The sequence below is a fragment of the Uloborus diversus genome, chromosome 4 (genome assembly GCF_026930045.1).
Source record: "Uloborus diversus isolate 005 chromosome 4, Udiv.v.3.1, whole genome shotgun sequence".
Lineage (NCBI taxonomy): Eukaryota > Metazoa > Arthropoda > Arachnida > Araneae > Uloboridae > Uloborus > Uloborus diversus.
This window is the reverse complement of record NC_072734.1, coordinates 101,856,830-101,878,479: the sequence shown is the minus strand read 5'-3', so window position 1 is coordinate 101,878,479 and position 21,650 is coordinate 101,856,830. Positions and strand designations below refer to the sequence as shown.

Below are 21,650 nucleotides of genomic sequence, written 5' to 3'. Positions count from 1 at the left end.
CCTCACATTTTTTAATGAATTATGCATAGCATTGCAACGTTATGAAAAATACATGTATTTTTTAAAAAAATAAAAAAACTTGACTTATTAATTGGAAAAAAACTTCTTTACAGGGGAATTTTTAATCATTCTGCCAGTAATGAATATACTTAGTCACGATTATGAGGGGGCCCAAAGGGGATTCATAAATGCGCATAAGTGATTTATACATAATTTTGTGATTAGACAAAGAGGATTCCAAAAGTGCATTCGTGCTTTTAAAATGTAAATCAAACACTGCATAGTCTTCTAGGGGCCTCCAAATTAATGTGGGCCTAGGTCTTTACTTTTAGTTCGTCGGGTTTTGCCGCTGCCAATACATTTTTAGTGTTATAATAAAAAATTAATGAATAAATTAAAAAAACAGGGAAACCTTAGCAGTCATAAAAAGTTAAAATACTTTTGATCTCTTTGACACTTGACAATTCACAATTGCTATTAAAATGCAACTTACAACAAGGGCCGACGTGAGAGTTAGGGGCCTGGCTCGGAATTGAACTCGTGAAGGGAGTAAAATATCCTAATGGTGAAAGGTGTAGAAAGATGCTTGTGAAAGAATTGACCTTTGTCAATTTTTCCCCGGATCCGCTTTTGCTCTCGGCGACCCAGTTTATAACAATTGGAATAAAAGTGACAAAATATTTTTTTCCGTAAAATTATTTAAAAATATGTAATCTTAAAATATCATTGAGGAGCATCCAGTTTCGAAAATTTGCTGGAGGAAAGTACTCGAACCTCTCCCATTTTTTTTAAATATTCCCAAAGATGGTCTAAAACTGTGTTTTTAAATTAACAGTATCAAAAATTTTCTGCGAAAGTGCCCCGTCTCCTCCTCTCTCTCGACATCATCAACGAAGAACGTTTTAAATCTATTTTTTAGTGCTTCAATTTCGGAAATTTTCCGGGGTGAGCCTCCTGAAAACTCCTTTTCCTAACATCATTGAAGGTCAGCAAAAATTTCGTTTTCGGAACTTAATTTTCAAATAACTGCCGGTGTCCTAGTCTTTACCAAAAAAGGCTTTTAAGACTTCAATTTGAAAATTTTCTGGTGGATGACCTTGGAATCTATCTCGACTTAAAATCACCAAAGATCTTCTAAAACTGCGTTTTCAGAACTAATATATTTTTAAAAATTTCAGAGGAGAGCCTCCGGTACCGCTCTTCATACCATATACTCGAAGATAATTTAAAATTCTGTTTTTGGATTTCCACTTCTGAAAAATTGTAGCAGGAGAAGCCCTGAACCTACGCTCCCCTAACATCACCAAATAGTCTAAAATTGAGTTTTTAAGTCTACATTTTCGTAAATTTTCCGGGGGAGAGGCCCCCCGGACCCCCTTACTTCAGACTCAACGTTAATCTTTCCATTAAGCTTATATTGCTAATCTTTAATAACTTCCAGAAACCAGAAAGCTAAGTCCACTCTCTCTCTCTCTCTCTCTCTCTCTCTCTCTCTCTTTGTATTGATACATGCGTTTGAAAATATATTAAGGGGCTGCCAAACTCGTACCCAACCCCTCAAACTAGGTTTTTGCCCTCGCATCCAGTCTGGGGGTTGTCAGGACATGGCAGTATAAAAAGGGGAATGTTTATGAGAGGGCCCAGTAATGTATGTTTGTGTCGAGGGACCCATCGCGTTCTAAGACGGCCCTAGTCTTTCACCCATGTGAACATCGCTAGATCAGTTTCATATAACAGGGCAATTAAGTTACTTGTTATGACTGCAAAAAAGGACATACTATCCAAGCAGAGTTATCATTAAGGAAATATTCAGTCAAGTTCCATGCATTATATAAATATTTAAAGATGGACAATTACAATCACAATTTTCCCCCAAAATAAGGTTTAGCTAATACTGTATCAATTTGTTCACCATTAAAGCGCAGAAGTGTTCATATCTGTTAAATTTTGTTTAAATAAAACATATTTAGTTGTTAAGAATAATTTCCTCATATTTAAGTGATATCCCAATTGTTAGGTAAAATTTAATATCTATAAGAGCTATGGGGCCGCTACACCTCCTAATGCCAGGGCCGATTTTTTCAACCAATCCGCCACTGAACATCGGTTGGTGTAGAACCGCCTAATATGTTGGTGACAATTGTTTAGTAACCACTGACGTCAGTAGCTGTCATGTGATCAACCAACCGCCGTCGACCGGTAGCTCTATGCAAACTTAATAATAAAGATATTTCGTTTGTAATATGCAAATTTAATAGCATACAAAAAAAAAAAAAAAAAATTCTTGATTAATTTCGGATTACACTTTATATCTTCAGAATGTTTTTCATCTTAGCTTGTAGACTTATTAGTGTAAAGCATTTGGAATTATTTTGCTAAATAGATAATTTATTTCTAAATTTACGCTTCTCATAGTTATTATAAAGACATAAAATGCCTATTTGGGAATTATGGAAGAAGTTTTTGTTGCACATTAAGTAATTTAGAGCGCATCGTAATTGGACTATTTTGTCTGTCAGTCCCGTCATTTCAGTGCTCCCGGGAAGGGGGGGGGGGAGCGATCAAAGGGTATAATTTCAATGCATTTTATTAGAAAAAGCATCAAAATAAAGCAAAAATGCATTACAATATGTTTTTAAAATTTAGGGGGACTTTCCGTGATTGCTCGAATGACGGGCCTGCTGTCTGTACCAGTGACGTAGGAGAGGAGTAGTCCCCTCCCCACAGGTCTCCACACCTTCCTTGAACCTAAACATTCAACTTCTATAATGAAAATTGAAATTGATCTTCTGTGTATAAAGTTTACTCTACGTCATTTATTCAATTTTATTTCAGGTATTACCGTCTACCAACTTTGTAAAATTAAAACTAAATTCATCTTGAGGAATTTCTCGCTACGACTCAGATCTGTGACACATTTGAAAATGAACACTATTTTATCTGCATTTTAGTCCCAGACATTCATAAAATAACTAATCCAGTAAGATGTATAAGCACTGAAGACATTTATTCACAGAGATTTATACAAATAAATATACTCGTTTTACAAAAGGATCTTTCCGTGGTTGAGGAGAGTTGGAGCATAAGCAACTCCGTGGAGGCCTGGAGCGTAGGTCAAAGCAGGTCCATGAGCCAAGAGCCCAGGTCCATGAGCCAGACCGTGTCCATAGAGTCCGGAATAAGCCAATGGAGCAGCACCCAGAAGACCAGCGTGGCTCAGGATCGGGGCCACTGGAGCAGTCTTGGTGATGGTAGTGGTGTAGGTGACAGGGGCAACAGCCTTGGCAACTGTGGCGTAGGGGAGGGGAGCAATATGTTTGGCATATGGAGCGTATGGGTGTGGAGCGGCGAGAACGGTCTTGGAAAGGAGTGGAGCTGCGAGGACTGGGGCAGCAGGGGCCTTAATGGCGAGGCCATGTCCATAGACGGCAGGAGCCAAGAGACCAGTAGATCTTGCGGCTGCGAGGGTAGCGCAGAGGAAAGCGATCTGGAATAAAAATTAATCAGTATTTTTATGACATAAAGTTCATATGTGAGGCGTTGACATTAAAAAGGAGGTAAGTGTCATAATTGGCGATTTTTTTTTTTTTTCGCTGAAACGATTCTATGTTCCAAGGCCAAAATCGTTGAAAAAGAGGTAAGTTTCTGTCACCTCCGATTAGTTTTGAGCGATGTCACAAGACAGAGCTGATGGTAACAGAATGACTGTACCAATATTGTTCTTTGCTTCTCCTGGCAAATTTCAGCTTTGGCACTTACCTCCTTTTCAATGTCAACGCCTAATATCTTGACAGACTATGCGGGAGTGCCTAACCCTTCCAAGAGCAAACACCACAAAGACCTCTCCCAAGAGCAAGACACCCCATCCCAAAAAATGCTCTTCAACCCGCCTAAATATTTCAATGGTGTAGTCTGCACTGTGAAATGATCCTCCCCTCCCGCCCCTTCGTGGGCATCCCTGACCTACGTGAAAGCCTCACATAGCTAAGTGCAGGCCGGATTCTCGTATAATTTTTGCTCTTCTCAATGCCAAACACAAGTACACAATAGCGCGCGTGTGTGTGTGAAAACAGATTCTAAGAAACTCAAAATGTGATATGAAGGAACCTGACTTAGATACTTCCTTAGTGGCTTAGTCCAGGTAAAGATTTAAAAAATCAGGATTTTTTCTACAGCATTGTCACATTTTTCCTTAACAAATTTGACCCCTGTCCCCCCTTTATCAACTAAATGTCACATTTCACATTAACTCTTATCTCATGTCACGTTGTTTTTCAAAAGCTGCAAAGTGTGATGATGCACTTCTTGTTGCCCTATCCCTCCCTCTTGTCACAAACTGTCACAAGTGCACGATCCCATTCCCAAGGGTGACATCATTTGTGGACGGCCCCTAAGGTGCAAGAACACGGATGTCAAAAACTTACTCGCTTGACCCACCAAGGCCGTATCCAGAAATTTTTTTCGGGAGGGGCCCAGATTAGTACATTGCCCTAACACACACACACATATAGTATATATAGACACACCAAACGCATACAAATGTTAACATAGAAGACTTTTTGTCTCGATTTTTAATGATTCCACTGTTTAGACTGTTATTTTAATTTTTTATTCACCTTGTAGTGGTAAGGATAACAGGAGAGTGTCCCTTTAAGTCGGATGTAGAACATCCATAATTTCAGGGGGTCCGGGGGTCTTCCCCCGAGAAATTTTTGAAAAAAAAAAAATCTGTATTTTAAGGCCTTACATTAGGTAATTGAGACTCCAAAAATATGAAAAAAAAATATGCAAACAAAGTCTTTTAAAAGTTATACATTCTTTTGCAAATCAGTCAAACAAAATAAAAATTGCTTGCTCAACAAATCGTGGAACTTAATGGACCAGGGCCGGACTAATACTCCGTCAGTCCGTGCCCCAGCACGGAGTAAAAAATTTGAGGGGCGCAAAATTGCCAAATCAAAATGAGAAAAATATTTGCAATTGAGCGGCTGAAAAAAAAAAAAAAAAAACTAAGTTCTCTGGAAAAAATACTGGTACCATCTACAAATGAAGATGGCGCATCGCGATATCCCTTTATCTATTCTATAATCGTAGTCTACGCAAGTTTGAAGTAAAATGTGTTAGTTCTTGTCGAACGTTACCTAATTACAGAGACTTTAAAATCATTTTAAATGAAGGAGAATCATCAGTACAGGATCAACACCAGCAGGGGCGCTACGAACTTAAATTTTTGGGAGGAACGAAATTCTCTGTCGAACGGAAATCCAAACTTTGCAGAATGATAAAATGCGGATATGATACATGTATTCACACCTCTAGTAAACAGTTACATTCAGGCATTTAAATATTTCAATTATGTCTTCAAATTTGCAGAATCGTCAGGAAAAATTTGCCGAATTATGAAATTTTTGAGAGATCAGAGTGACCCCCATCGGGATGCCCATAGCAGGGTTGCCAGACGTCCCGGATTTCAAGGGACAGTCCCGTATTTTGAAAAATTGTCCCGCGTCCGGGGAACTTCCATAGGGGACGGCTTAAGTTCCGTATTCCAGCTGATAATAATATTTTACAGAACGAGACATTATTTTAAGGGAAAAATAAAGTAACACAAAAATTGTGAAATAATGAGCAATAAGAAAGTAATGTGGCAGCAAACGCAAAAATTATTTCCCTTTGAATATTTCTGTTTTGGCGGCAGACCCACGAGGAACTAAATGGTTGCTTCTTTGCTCATTTACTCACGTTGGAAATATATCTCTGCGCATGCGTCGTCAATCGCAATGAAAACGATTTTTATACTTTGATAGGCGACATTTTGTGCGGTTTATTGCTTTGTTGTGATTGAATTTTTCAGATTTATTATGAATTGACGTCTCAAAAATACCCCCCCCCCCCTTTTTTCACTCATAGATGCCTGTCCCGTATTTACTGTTCTTAATTCTGGCAACCCTGGCCGATAGTCACCAGGAGGTGAGCGGGGAAAACATCCAAATTTTTCAGAAAGCGAGCAACCAATTTGATTTTAGTTATGCAACGAAAGGAAATCCTTCGCGGATTTAAAGATTTAAAAAAAAAAAAGAAAATGACCATTTTTTTTTTCAATAAAATTTGAGAACAAAATGCAAATTAAAAAATATATACATATATTTAGTAATATATCAGAGAACATCTGCACTAATAAGAAAAACCAACTAAGAGCCGCTGAGATGAACGCTTCAAACATCATTAAATAGGAGAAAAAAAAGGTACAGTAATGGGACTAAATTTTGCGAGCCGTAATTTTCACGAAAATGAAGATAATGGTAATTTTGCGAGCTGAAAATTTCGCGATTTTTTTTATAAACAGAAGCGAAAGTTTAAAAATCCGACGTAAAACGATATTTCGCCAGGTTTAAAATTTTCGATTATGACGGGGTTGCAAAAATTAAAGCCTCGTGAAAATAAGGACTTTTACAGTATTCAGTGCAATTTAGAAACTTTTGGCGAGCTTTAGACTAAAAAATGTATAAATTTATAAATAAACAAGATAGCGTTTTTCTGTTTATTTACTGTTTCGGTTTTTCTTACTTTTGGTTTTTTTTTTTTTTTGTTTTTTTTTCTTATAATGAAAATCTCACAGCTAAATGCTGAAAAATGTATGTGCCTCCGAAATATGGTTTAAACAGATGAAAAGTCCAAGTAGAGGAAGAGAAATGAGATTTAAACGATTGTAATGAAAAGTCGCACCAGAGGTTGTTAAATGGTTGAAGGGAAAAAACGAAGGTTAAAACAAGAATTCTGCAGGAGATGAGGGACGATATCTAAAATAAAACTAAGTAGAAAAAATGACCATAGTTATCACACAAAAGTCAAAAATAAAATAAAATAATAAATAAATAGAAACACCTCCGTCCAAAACAATGAAATGTTCTACTGGGGCTGTAAGCGTTTGAATTCAAACATGTTGAAATTAAAAAAAAATCAGCATTATCCCAGACATGATGATCCCAGACCCCATCCCGTTCCCTTACTTCAACAAAGGTTGCCTGCCGACCGAGGGGTGATAGCGGTTAGGCGTTGGCATGTTACGCTTGAAGACACAGGTTCAAACCTGGCCCCAAATCGATGAATTTTCAAGATAAAATAGACAGCGCCCGGGTCGTATGATTTTGCGGCATGTAAAAGATCCCTTGATTATTCGTTTGGCTTGAAGTACTCTTGGAAAAAAAAAATCCCAGCTCTATTTCGCTTCGCGAGAGCGCATGTACCTTCATCTGATACGGAAACTGGGCGTCGATATTATCCTGGCACGGAGCCACATGAAAGAATGGATGTTATATCGGGAGCTCGCACTAGGCCTACAAAAGTGAAAGCCTCTGACACAGCCTCAATAGAAATAAATAAAAAAAAAGATAAAAATTGTAACAACTGCAGGTTTTTTTTTTTTTTTTTTTCTTGAAAATTTTCCTCTCTAGACGCTTTGATAACCCCTTATTCCCCTCCCTTTTTCAAATTTTGTTTACAGAATTAAAATTTCGAATCGTTTAAAGTTTTGTTTTGAGCCTTCAAGTTTGAAAAATTTCAAAGTAAGGTCCCCTTAACATTCCTTCTCTTCCTTATATCATTAAAGATTGTCTAAAATAGCATTTTTATAGCTACTATTTAGAAAACTTTCCAGGGTGTAAACCCTGGTCCTCTATTTGTGCACAAAATTTACCCATGACGCAATGTTCACATTGCTCTTTTTTTTTCTTTGAGGAATCACGTATTGCTTATTGTTTTCACTTGACCGTTGAATGACGTCCGTCCTTTGGTTTTATTTTTCTATTATTATGCAGGCGTCCACGTGCCTCGGAATCGTATTAGTGAAACACCGTTTATGCGTTTCTCTTTCACACGTTTTTATCAATTATACGTTTTTTTAATTGGTCCCTGCAGAGTCTAATGCACATTAACCTATACCTATTATACGTTCTTTCACTTGTACGCTTTTTTCATGCAGTTCCTTCAAAAATGATAAAAGATGCTTCACTGTATATTTATAAAAGACCTTATCGTCTTTACACAATATTGTTTTTCACGAAAAAAGTATCCAGCACACAGCATTCAGCACATAACAACCAGCCCTGGTATTCATTTGAATTTTAAAGTCTTGAATTCCAATTATAGTTGCGATAAGAGCCATTAGTAGAAACAAGAAACCCAACGACTAGGATCCTATCGCAATTCGTAATTGCAAAAAACATAATCTGATTTCAAGATCTCAAAATGCAAACTATTTTATTTATTTATTTGCACATGGAAAAAGGATTAGTGATATGCATGCAACACATAAGCATAATTCTACTAATTCCAGATTCCCCATAAATAACACAAGTCCCCTAATTTGTATGCTCATATTCTAGTAAGGACTCCCACTTATTAAACCAGACGTTAGATCAGCTCTCTCTCAGACCACTGTCTTATGAATGGAGAATTGGGAATCACCAGAATCAAATCTGTTAACTGATTAGAAAATTATAACTAATATTTACATTAATTGCCAAGTTACTTTGACAAATTTTTTGCGGTTGCCAAAAAATGTAAAAAAAAACATGTATTTACTTATTTGTTGGGGGGGGAGGGGGTCTTTATACGTGCAGTTCAAAAGGGGCGCAATGTTTCCCTTTTGCACGGAGCGGTTCAAAAGCTATATCCGGCCCTGAATGGACAGAGAGGAAAAACGACAGAGGAGAAAAGAGAAGCACCCCGCCATCTGCTCATAACGGCTTTTAGTGAAGTTTGTTTTTGATCACTCCCCCTACTCCCCCTACCCCCATTTTTTTTTACTTATAAATGCCCTACAGTATGAACATTGTACAAAACAGTTTAAAAGAAATGTTGGAGACATTCAGAAAATAAGAACGGAAGAGTAATATTCTAGCCATTTGGACAATTCATACTTTATTTTCTTGATAAGATCCAAAATTGAAGAACTTTTCAAGGAATTTCAAAAACTTAAATAATTTTCAAAGACTCTTGAACAGTTGAAATTATTTGAAGCTCTTTATTTACACTTTTCAGCAGTTGATTGCAAAGTGTTACAAAATGATTATAACTTTGTAGGACACACCCGTTTTAAGTTAAAAATAAATGCAACGAAATATTTCTCGAAACAAACTTTTTTTCAATCACAAGTAGTGCAGAAAATGAAAGAGAGTAGACTAAGTGTTATTTTTTTCTCATACTTAAGGTATTAACAGTATGCAGTAGAAGTAAGAAAAAAAAACACAAGCAATAACAAAAAACTTCCATGATTCTGAATTCGGCATTAAATAAATGCAAGACAAGAAACATATCAGTCACAAAAATGATCTTGAAAATTATGCTACAAAATCGAGCGAATCGTGATTTTTGCATTTTTTACTCAGGATGTATCGAGGAGCTGAATTTGGCACATCTTGGTAACAAGATACTCGCCTAATCGGAAACTAGGGGCCCAGCCTTTGGGGAGTCCCCGGCTCGAAATCAGTACAGTGTAAGTTTTATAAGAGTTTTAGGGGGAGGTGGGCAGGGTCGTTCACAGAGGGGAGAAGGGACACCTGTTGGCACGGGCCCGAGCTTAAATGGGGCCAAATATTTTTTAACCTAGGGTTGAAAATATGGGTAAACAATATGGAGGGGGCCCAAAAAAAGCATTTGTGACAGCCCCAAAATTTCTGTGCACACCTCTGGAGGAGGAAGTGCACAGAAGTCAGTTCGGTAGACTTAAAAGTCTACCGAACTGACAAAGGGCCTGCCTTGACCCTGGACTGCCCTGAATTGAATTGGGAAAGAGAGCAGGAAGTCCTAATTAAAGGTCTAAATTTCAAGTATGCCTTGCAGCTAATGAGAACTAGAACTCCTTTTTCTGTATTTCTTCAAAATATTATAAATTTTGAATAGTAGCAAAATTAAGAATAAAAAAAAAAATTGTTATTTTCCTTTTCTGACATTAGGAATTTAAAAAAAAGAAAAAAAAAACCTTCTTCTGTTTTACGGTACAAAACATTTCGGGTTTCGGGGGGGGGGGGCGGGCCCGTCAGGCCTCCCCTCTGGATACGGCCTTGTGACCCACGAAAACCTCAACGTACGTAACAAACCGTGTTGCGACGGCAACGGATGCATCCGATGCAACTGACGGTCTTATACGGCGTTGAACTAGGTTCGTTTCATTTAAATGTATGCTCTGACCTTATTCCTTTAAAACTATTTATTAGTTTAAATGGAACATCATTAGTTTAAAACATACAATAATTTATGCGTTTGAATTTAATGAAGTTAAACTTGGCTGGTTGGTTTGTTTGGTTTTTATGGCGCAAGAGCCCTTGAGGGCTATACTGCGCCAAACAATTTTTCGTTATATATTATTTATTTTTTATTTAAGAATAAGTTAAAAAAGTAAAAGTTAATATATTTTGAAATCGAAAGAATAAACCTTCAAGTACTAGTATTAAAAAAGGACAGCCTTAAAAACATAAACGTTGAAGACATATAAGGAAAAATGGATGAAACACTATCTTGAAAAATAAGGAAGGGACGAAATCACATAATGGTGAGACGACCACTAAATTAAAAAGGAGAATCCAATCTCCTGGAGGAAGGAGTATAAGTTGCAATGCGGTGGGTCCCCCAGCAAGTCTTTCAAAAATGGATTAAAATCATTAAAATATTTAAAACGTATTTGAGTGAAATTTGGGCAGTTGCATAAAATATGCAACACTGTCTGGTTGACGTTACATTTAATACAAGTTGGAGCTGGTTCACGACATAAGAGGTATTTGTGAGTGAACCTGGTATGACCGATGCGAAGACGAGTTAATAAAACTTGTTCTCTCCTGGAAAGTTGTAATGATTTGAAACCTTTAGCTGATGGTTGGATCGAATGTAATTTATTTAGCGTTTCAAGATTCCATGTCTGCTTCCAATGTGTGTCCAGACATTCAAAAATTGCGATTTTAATGTCATCAAAAGAACACTATCATCGAACATGGTGTTTGCGGTTTTGGCAGCTGCATCGGCTGCTTCATTACCTGTAATGCCCACATGACCAGAGATAAAACAAAAGAGAACACGAAAATGATTTTGCATAAGATTTTTGTACAAATGATATGTCTATGGGGTGACTATTATTGTTGCAGTGAGTGATGGCTTCCACTGAACTCTTTGAGTCAGTATATATCACCCACTTTTTGTATACTGAAAGTTTAACTTCAGTATACACTTTTTGTATACTGAACTTGAAAATATCCAAAACATGGTTTTTGCTTCGTTAAAAATGCTCTGCCTGAGCTTCAAGATGGAGAAAAATCTAGATTTTATACATTGATTTTTGAACAAGAAGAATTTCGATGTTAAAATGCGTTCAAGAAGAAAAGTTGACATTCATACCTTGAATTTTATCTCAAAATTTATTGTTTTAGGCAGTTTGCTAAAGCCCCAAAGCATTGAAAGAAACGCGAAAGAGAGAAAGGGAGAAAGAACCAATCGAAAAACAAGGTTAATTTTTCTGACTTCTCTATACTCCTACTTCTTCCTCCCCTCTTTACCCTCAAATAGATTAGACATATAATACATCCAATTAAAGTTGCTCCTGCAGTATCATAAAGAACAATATAGAATGCAATTCAAATAAAATGATTCATTTCCAAATAGGCTAAATGTTTCGGTTCAGAACAAAATTTAAAAAATAAACAAATTGTTAGTAAAATGCTATGAAAGGGAATGAAAAAATTCTTTATATGGTACTATTATTTTCAGATTATGTCATTAGATTAATCGTTATCAAAAAATTGAATTTGACACTGAAACATTGAAATATCCAACGACTAAAAGAAAACACAGAGCTACTGTCTATTTATGCCAACATCTTAGTCCTTAGAAATATAGATAAAATTTCCGTTTTCAATTCGATGAGAAGAATATGATTTATAAAAATAATTAGAATTGCAATTTAATTTGAGTTTTTGCTATTTAATTTGATTTTTTACTATTAATTTGAACTTTTATTCGGAAGTTAATTTTTCCAGCCCCGGTCATTTATTTTTCCTTTCGCCTTAGAATTTTGCAGTCATGATCAATAATTAAAAATTTAAAAAAAAATTTAAATTTTTGAAAAACTTGATTTTTTTTTTTTTTTTTTTTTTTTGGAATTAGAATTTTGGAACTGCAAGAAATAAAGCTCAAAAAATGATCAATTGAACTTTGTGTATTGAAAACCATATACTGAATCTCATAGATAGTTTTAAAATAGGGAAGATATGAGTTCGGTAGCATAATTTGTTAGAGTTTTGAATGGTTTTCTATGATGGCAACTACAAAATTTAGTCATTTTTGACTTTTTACATGTTGCATAAAAAATGCGTTGCTTTCTTTCGGCTCTCAATGGTGGGTGCTGTAGATATTGCATACTTCCACCTCACTTGAATGACTACTATAAGCATATTAGAGCATCGGTGCCCAACGTGGTTCGCGAAGTTCGAGCATTTTTTGTTCTTCATTTGTCTCTTGCACATTCGATACTCTTTGGACGAAATGTTAGCACACTTGCTAACATATTATGTTAAGTTCAAGAATGGGGACGTTTCCAACATTTTAAAAGTATTTTTTTCTGAAAGAACATGCTTAAAAACATAGGATCTAACCATTTTTTAAATAATTTGTTTAAGTTTAATATTTTTTAAAAATTACTTAAATCGGTGATCTTTCATTGTTTACATTTCTTGCCGATGACATCAAAAATGATGAAATGCGATTCTGTGCTGCCATTGTAGGAGCAAAATATTTAATACGCATCTTTACTCACGTGTATTGGCAATGATATGGTTGATAGCAAGGATAGAGCGCAATTTTAATTCGCTTTTTGATTATCATAACGTGAAAACGCGGTACAAAGATGCGGCAAAAAGCATCATTTGTGACGTCATCTAGACCACGCCTTGTTTGCAAAATTGGACATTTTAAAAAATTAATTAAAAAATAACTATTGGGAAAATGAAAGGATTTTCTGGGTCCATGTTATTATTATTATTATTTATTTATTTTTCGCTTATTCTATCAATTTCAGTGACTAAAAGTACTACTTTTGACTGAAGGAAACAACCCCATTAAGTATAAGTATGTCATTACAAGGAGCAGGTTTTTTACTGTTTTCAATGAGCATTTGATAGAATTGAACCCATTTTGAACACAATGAAAGCACACGAATGCTTTGTTTTTCTATGTAACTTTTGATCAGAAAATTCGCTTTAATTTGAATTAAATATTTCATGGAGCATATGTGAACGTCTGAAAACTTTTATAGTTAATTTTCAACTTTTAGTCTCTTCACCATTGTGACGAAGAGCTATCTCTCTTCTCTTGTGGTGTACCGAAAATGCGTAGAAGTGTGATTTCGCTACTGTTTGTTGTTGAAATTTTCACATTACCTAAATTATAATGTTCTTCGACCTGACAAAAAAGAGAAAGAATAGTTCGCAAGTAAAAAAAAAAAATTCCTGAGTGAAAACTTGCGAATGTGTGAGGGTACGCAGCAAAAAAATAATGAAATTAGACATTGCAACTTAAATTTTCTCCTTATGTTAAAAAGGAATTTATAAAATTTGTGCAGAAAAATTCTTTTTTCTTCATGTAAAACTTACCTTTTATGAACTCATTAGATTTAATAATAGGCGTTTTTATTGCTTCTCAACAATAAAATAAGAAAAGATTAATTAAGCATTTTACTCTGCACGCTTGGTTATAAAGAAATTCTTCAGCATTGAAACAATGAACGTGCGCAAAATATCTTTATTGAACAAGTAAACTCGTTTCATTTCAACAAGATATAAATTTAGCGACCATTCAAATTTTACTGATAGAAAAAATATCATTCAGTTAATCTGAGATAGTTTTATAAAAGGTATGTTTGAAGATTATTCTTTAATTGACTTCTGATTAAGTGTTACCAATAGATGTACTGTTGAGTCAGAAAAAGACATTTTGAATTTTATTAACTTTTTGGACAAACGTTTCTATCTGAAAAAGATTCAACATATACAGAGTTAAATATAGAAGCAAATTAAATGTTGAATTCAATGCAAGACTGGAAACTGTCAGATATTTGAGTTAAACTTAGTTAAAGGCTTTGACTGAAGCCCAATAAAAAATACTCGCTGGGTTTGTTTTTTATGAATTAGTTTTGCCTTCATTTCTAGCTATCATTTTAGTTTGTAGCAAAGTTCGTCTTTTTTCTTTTCGCTGTTATGTTTTAATTGTTACGAAGTAAAGAGCAGCATTAAAGTAGTAGAAAATGCTCTCAAATATTATTACGAATGAGATTATTATTATGATTATTATTATTATTTTGCTTATTACTTATTACTTATTGCACAAGGAGTTCGCCTAATTCCTTCGGATTTCGAAAGGGGTTCGCAAGATAAAAAATGTTGGGAACCGCTGTATTAAAGTAATGAAACTATTCATAAATTTTAAGTTTGTTAGAGGCGGAAAGCTAGAAATATTACGTTCGATAGTTTTTCAAAATGCATTTCATAAATATAATAACTTTAAAACATATTTTAAAGCGGCATTTAAAGTATTCATGTAAGATTTCAACTGAATATCTTCGTTCGATTTGAATAATATACTTTGTTTAAATGAAGCAAATTATTTAATCAAAGTTTGATTAAGCAAGAATACTAGAAAATAATTTCGGTTGGTAATTAATGAACAGTTATTTTAGCTTTAAAATGTTGAATATCACGCTAAAGTATTTCAATCTATATGAAATAGAGTGGATCTCTCTAATTACGATTTAGGGTGTAGTGGAAATACGTCGGTAAAACGAAATTGTTTTTAATTCTGTAAAATGTAAGTAAACAAATAACACATTTAGTATAAGATAGATTTTGCGTAGGCCGTCATTTAGTGGAGGATAAGGGGGGGTCAATTGTCCTCCCTGTATTTTGGAAATTAATGTATTTACATACAAGTGGACGTGGTTTTACTGTTTTCGGGTAAAATTCACAAGGAGTATGTACCGAACCCTGCCCCTCCCCCCCCCCCGAAACAAATTTCAATGACCGGTCTGTGTTTGCGCTTTATAATTTTTGGCAAGAAAGCTTTCTTTCACTAGAGGTAGGTAGATAGTTTTTAGAGATAACTTTAAATTAAAAAATTTATTGGTAACGAAAAAAATACATATATTTTCTACATGAGAAAATAGATTACGTTCTCTAAAATATAATGACTATACTAAGAAAAAGTTTTCAATTGCATACGGGGAATGAAACTACATATTTTATGCATATTAGGAGAAAAGTGTCAAAAACAAGGGCTCTGCTAGTTTAGAGTTAACAAAACAGTTTAGAGAAGTAAAACCTTTGCATTTGTTCGGAAAAAATTAATAAACGCTTCAACAAACTCGGAATAGTATAGATTGGAAAAAAATATGACTTACGCTTGTTGAGGCGTAACAAGAAACTGTTTCATCAATGTATAAAGATATTTTTTTTTTTGTTATTTACTAGTGATACCCGCACGGCTTTGCCCGTAATAGAAAAATGAAAAGGTCTTTTGGTTCGCCTGCATATTTACAAATAATGTATGGTGAATTTTCTCGCCAGTTGGCTTGTACCCATCTTGCGGTTCCACGTTATGATAATTTCGTATCTCGCCAATTGGCTTGTGGCCATGTTACGGTTCCACGTTATGATAATTTTGTAATTTACTCGTCCATCTTATGATTTTTTTTTCTTAAAATTGGAATAGAAAAAGAACCACATCGAATTTTCGAAAAATCGCTTCGAGGTGCACACCCCCATGCTACATGCTAACTTTTTGCCAAATTTCATGAAAATCGGCCGAACGGTCTAGGCGCTATGCGCGTCACAGACATCCTACAGACATCCTCCGGACAGAGAGACTTTCAGCTTTATTATTAGTAAAGATTTCCAATTGCGGATACAAAAGATAATACTGACATCCAAAACAAATTAACTGCAGGGGCAGATTTACAGTCTAATTCAAGGGGGTGGCGGTTGAAAACCGTAAAAGCCATATTCCTCCCCTCAAACCCGTCATGTAGGGGGAGGGGCAGAGAATAAATTGCCCCCCCCTTTATCCTGTATTTTAAATACTAATCGCCCCCTATCGCCCCACACGAACTTATCGCACCCTTGAAGTATTTAATCTCCGCTTTGGCGGCTATCACTCCCAGGGTTGGAAACCACTGTTCTAACTCATAGCAAAATGTATTATCATACCAGTATAGTGTAGTCCATGGAAGAAAAAAGTTGGAAGAGACATACAGAAATATAAAAATTATTAAAGTTCCAAAAAGGGGGGAGGCGCGAGCTTAGGTTCAAATCAAAAAGTGGGTAACGCTGTCCATCCTCGACTTGTCTAAACTTAATTTAAAGCAAATTTGAGGAATGTACTTGATTGAAATCAGTAGCAATATAGCCAGTAATTCCTTCAATTCTATATTATTGATTTTAAAAAATGACGGTCATGGAGAGGGCGGTCGCCTCCACCGCCCCCCTAGTAAATCCGCCACTGATTAACTGAACAACAAAAATAACAAGAAATAACAAAAGAATGACAGTAGAGAAGTCTATCGACCCATTCGGTCTCTTGCCTCTCAGTATCGTTCCCACAGGCTCCTGGAGCAGAGCGTGGAGCAGCGTATCAGATGAAAACAATACATCTGATCCATGCACAAAGATATATGCTACGATATTAATTCGAGTAAATCCACAAAAAACAGGTGTACGTAAAATTTTCCTGTTATTTTGTACAACGAATATGTAGGGTTGATCAATAATTAGCAGCTAGACAGATTTCTTTAACAAATTGAAAACTTTTTCTTTCGTTTCTCAATTAATAAAGTGACTCAGTCAAAAATGTTATTTCAACTATCAAAGATAATTGTATTATTATAAAAAAATATTAACTGAAGCGTTAAGTGGACATGAACATGTTAAGTGACATTTTAGAGAACTTTAGAAGAAATGGAAATTGTTTTGTACATGAGCACATGTTGCTCTTTTAAACATCAATAGTTTTTTTCTTTTCACAAACAGTTCAAATAAGGGCCGTAGGTGGTCGAGTGGGCAGAAGAGTACCGGGATCGAGGTTTATCGTATCTAAATACCATTCGAGTACATGCGGAATATGTGCACATTAAATCTGTGGGTACGAAAGTTCTGTGGTCGGCCGCTAGCAGTGATCATGGGTGCAGGGTACTGGATGTCTTCCTTACCTTTCAGTACTACGCCTAAATTGTGGAAGTGGAGATTGATTGGTGCTACCCTCTATCGAAGTTAAACTTCTGCCAGTGTTTAGAATCGTGTGGACTATGCGCCCTGGATGCTCGTCAAGAATGAATGAACTGTTCAAACAAAAATATTTCTACCTGTATAATACGACGCATTTAGCTGAAAAAATTAAATTATTCCCTTCTATCATTTCAGCGATATCGTTTTTTTTTTTTTTTTTTTTTTTAAAAATCTGTGATATGTGAGAGGCAGAGAAGAGACTAAAAGCTCGGTAATTTTTTTTTATATATACAGTGAAACCTGTGTAAGTTGACCACTTGCGGTGCAGTACTTTGGTGGTCAACTTAGACAGGTGGTCAACTTATAAAGGAGGTAAAGTTTTTTTTTTTTTTTGTCATTTCTTGCACCATGTTTTCATTTTTTGACTAATTGACACTTACTCTTTCTGTTCAACTCACTTTCATTGTTTAACATTACTTTGAAACAAAAATGTAAAATGTTATTCAAATATTTTTAGAGATAATTTTCCCAGAATGACGTATAATGTGTCATGCAATTTTAAAATTTCAGTAAATTGATCAAAAAAAAAAAAAATCTTATATCTTATTTTTTATGAAAAGTTACTTGTTTGATATTAATAGCTCCTAAAAATTCATAGTTATTCAAAAATAACAAATCTTTCGCTTTATTTTTTTCTCATATACATTTATAACCATGATGAACTATTGTTCAACAAAATAATTCCTTATTGAAGTTTCGCGCATTTATTAAACTCTAGTTTTAGAATTTCCATATGTGCGTCAGCTAATTTTCTTTGGATTTCTCCCATTTCAATTAATTTTAATATTTCATACTTCTTATAAATCTCAAGTTCAACTAACTTTCTTTTTGAAGGCATTTTATGTAAAACTGTAATACAAAGAATAACAAGATGGACTTTCGTAGTTCAAAAAGGCTGTTGAAAATGAAAATTCCCTATCTCTTAATCCCTTGCACCAGAAATACTGCAATGCAAGTAACTTTACTCTTTAGCACAAAATATTGCAACTGGAAAAAAATACTTTGTACTTTTCTACTGACACATGTTTTCATTGAGCAGAGAGTACAAAAGGCAATCTCAAATAGAAGAAAAGAAAAACAAGTTTGGAGAGTAAAAGGGTTCTTAGTAGTTTTCCCATGTTGTTAAACTCACAAGGAGGTTTAGTTATGCTGCTGTTTTATTTAGTTGGTAAAATGCTGGTCTGGCATCGAAAATATTCTTGGAAAGATATAAAATAAATAATATTATAAAATAAAATAATTTACTACATTAAGTTTTAAAAAATAAACCAAGTGGTCAACTTACAAAGGGTTTTTTACAATACTCCAAACCAAATTTGGTGTACATCAGTGGTCAAGATAGACAGGTGGTCAAGATAGAGAGGTGTACAAGTTACAGAGGTTTTCCCTCATTATATAAGATAGGATAAATTCCGTTCCTGACAAAAGCGGTCAACATAGACAGGTGGTCAACTTACAAAGGTGGTCAACTTTACAGGTTTTACTGTATATGGTTTTTAAAATTTATTTATTCGTCACTCTTTTTCCATCCACTAAGCTAGTGGTGCCCAACCTTTTGCTACCACACCTCATATTAAAATTGTTCTCGTGGGCCAGAGCACATATTAAATTTCAAAATATTTAAAATTTTTCTAAATAACCTTGGAATTGTTTCGCGGGTCGTAGCACAGTGGAGTGAAAACGCCAAAAAGCAATGAAAAATGTTTTTTAATCCTCTTTCGCTTGTTTGTTTACACAGGCTGTAATTAGGGAGTTTTTTCTATTTGTTTGGGCTTAGGGTCCTAGGTTCGATGATTTACGCAGCTAATTCCCTTAGTCTTTCTACAGACCATTTATGACTATTCAATATTAATTTCAAAAGTACATTTTTTTGTAGAGTGTTTTGAAAAAATTAACTTTGAATTCCCTAGTTTTCAGTGCTGATCAAAACCGATTTTCGATTTGAATATTCGATTATTCATTCTTTTCGTCCAATTACTATTTTTGGACACGAGAGAAATTAAGTATACTCGCCTCTTTTAGAAAAAATTTTTTGGACTACTTAAAAGCATTTTTTGAAAATTCCTGCACTTACGGTTCTTTAATTTTCCAAATGCTCCCTTTTGCTTTGTAGTGGACGAAAGGCTCTAAAATTCCAGTTCGGATTGTATAAGAGAGGTAGGCCTGCGAAAATTTATTAATCCTCAATTGATTGAATATAGGGGGAAGGGGGAATTAAGCGATTTTTGGCGTTTTCGCCCCACTGTGCGTAGGTAGGACACTTCTGCACTAAGCTATTCAATTACCATGCACAAGAGAACTTACCTTTGCAATCATGGTGAGAAGTTTAGACTTGTTAAAATCTAATATTTCCACACTTAATCCAAACTGTTTATATACCTAATTTCTACAAGGCCGGTGAGATAGGAACCACTTTATGTAACTGAAACACAAAAACCAGTAATCCGTAAGTTTTCGAATGACAATTAGCGAGCAACTCGAAGGCGGTTCTTTTTGCTTGTATACGATGTAATATAGCAAAGTGATCGACCTTCGGCGATTGAATACAGCAGAAAGTTGTAGGGACAGACTGGAATTGAAGCAGACACCGCAATAATTACATGAAAGGAAAATAATTTTTCATTCGAAGCTTTTTGAAGGACGTACGGAATCGTGTATTCTCTAGTGGAATGGGTACTTCAAGGAAATTAATTGACGAGAGAACTCCACCCCGTTCTTCTCAATAAAGAAACTAGAATTTTGATTTATTATTACTATCATTTTCTGTTTAGTTAAATAAATAGTGAGACATGTGCATGTTTTTTTTTCTTTTTAATTTTCTCTTGGTTTTTTTTGTTGAAAATGGCTCAAAGGGCGGATTCAGGAGAGGGTCAAAGGGTCAGCTGAACCTCCTGTGACAAGAAGTTTATTATGATGATTATTATAAAACTTCAATATTTTAGATCCAAAAAAAAAAAAAAAGTACATGAAATGAATGTTAACCTTTTTTTGCTTGATTCTATTATATATTTCTTCTCAGCGCGTAATAATTCAAAAGATTGACTAGATCTGTTTACTGGGCTATTGCTATTTTGTCCAATTCGGGCCCAAATTTCACATAAATTTCTGAAAATGGGAGTGAAAAATTACTTGCACATATTAATATTATATATCGTTCTAAACAATTCGTTTCAATGCTCTAACTTAATTACGGCGGGAGTAATTTGCGTTTTTAGCTCGAACTTTTTTAGGCTTAGCTGAAATTTAGGCACTACTTTCTTCATTAAATCTATCAATAAAAAAGTGAAGGAATTGTCCCACTGTTTTCTTTTTGACACTCTTGGAAAAAGCGACATTTTTTACTCCAGATCTCTCTGGATCTATGGTAGAGAAACTTAGCTTCTATCTTCAAAGGAAAAAATGCTACAAGCGTTTTTAAATCAAATTCGAAAAATGTCATTTTGATTTAGGTTGTCAATCATTTTATTTTCGCGTTTCCACGGTTACGCTTTTTAAATCCATTGTTTTTTCCTTATTTTGCATTACTTTCTTTAACTTATTTTACTTCGTGTTTAATATCCGTCGACATTATTTGGAAGGGTAATTTTGCATGGTGTTTTTTTTCTTTTATTTAAGCCTGATTGTTGAATATATGTCATTTGACACAATTTTTATTCTCAAGGTAGACCGGGCAAAGCAGCTCTTAATATATAAAGATTTGAATGCTACTGTTAATGTGATTTTATACTTTTTTGTTTGTTTGGCGAAACATTTATTATTGCCAAAGAAAAGCATCCGCTTCACACGCAAATAGGCTGGGTTCCGACAGCGTGGTCGCTTGGCGCGTTAGGCGCTGAGCAGTTCAGTCTAGGATTATTGTTTTAAAGCAACTGTAAATGTAATTCATTGTTTTGGCGATTTGTTTTGAAAGAAAAAACTTTTGGTTTGTTTTTATCCGAGTGAAATGTACGATATTTTCTTCTTTTTTTCTGACAATGATTTTTGAATGTTCCACTTGTTTTTTTTTTTTTTTTTTTTTCGTTAGACGGATTATGATAGCGTGGTTGCTGGGCGAGTTTGGAGATAAACAATAGAGTTGCGGAACTATTTTTACATATGAAAGATAATATTTGATGTCTTTTTTTGGCGAAATATTTTAAATTGCAGTAAAAACCGCTTGACTCGCTAAATAGAGTTTTAAAGCAACTGTAAATCTAATTTAATGATTTGACGAAAAGTTTTAAATTCCAAAGAAACTTTAATAGGTTTTTTGAGCAATCACGATTGCTTATTGTTCTCATTTGACCGTCTTTGATGTTCCGTGCCTTTTTCAACCACCACCGCCACCTGCAGGCG

The 21,650-nt window shown here is 34.9% G+C and overlaps 1 protein-coding gene across 1 annotated transcript; it reads right to left on the bottom strand.

Moving 5' to 3' along the window:
• Positions 1-2,990: 2,990 nt before the first annotated feature.
• Positions 2,991-19,901, bottom strand: LOC129221249 (cuticle protein 38-like). The gene is made up of 2 exons (XM_054855703.1): positions 19,620-19,901; positions 2,991-3,487 (listed from the first exon to the last, which is right to left on the bottom strand). The coding sequence occupies exons 1-2, from the start codon at positions 19,629-19,631 to the stop codon at positions 3,044-3,046; spliced, it is 456 nt and encodes a 151-aa protein (XP_054711678.1). The 5' UTR covers positions 19,632-19,901; the 3' UTR covers positions 2,991-3,043.
• Between the last annotated feature and the right edge of the window lie 1,749 nt (positions 19,902-21,650).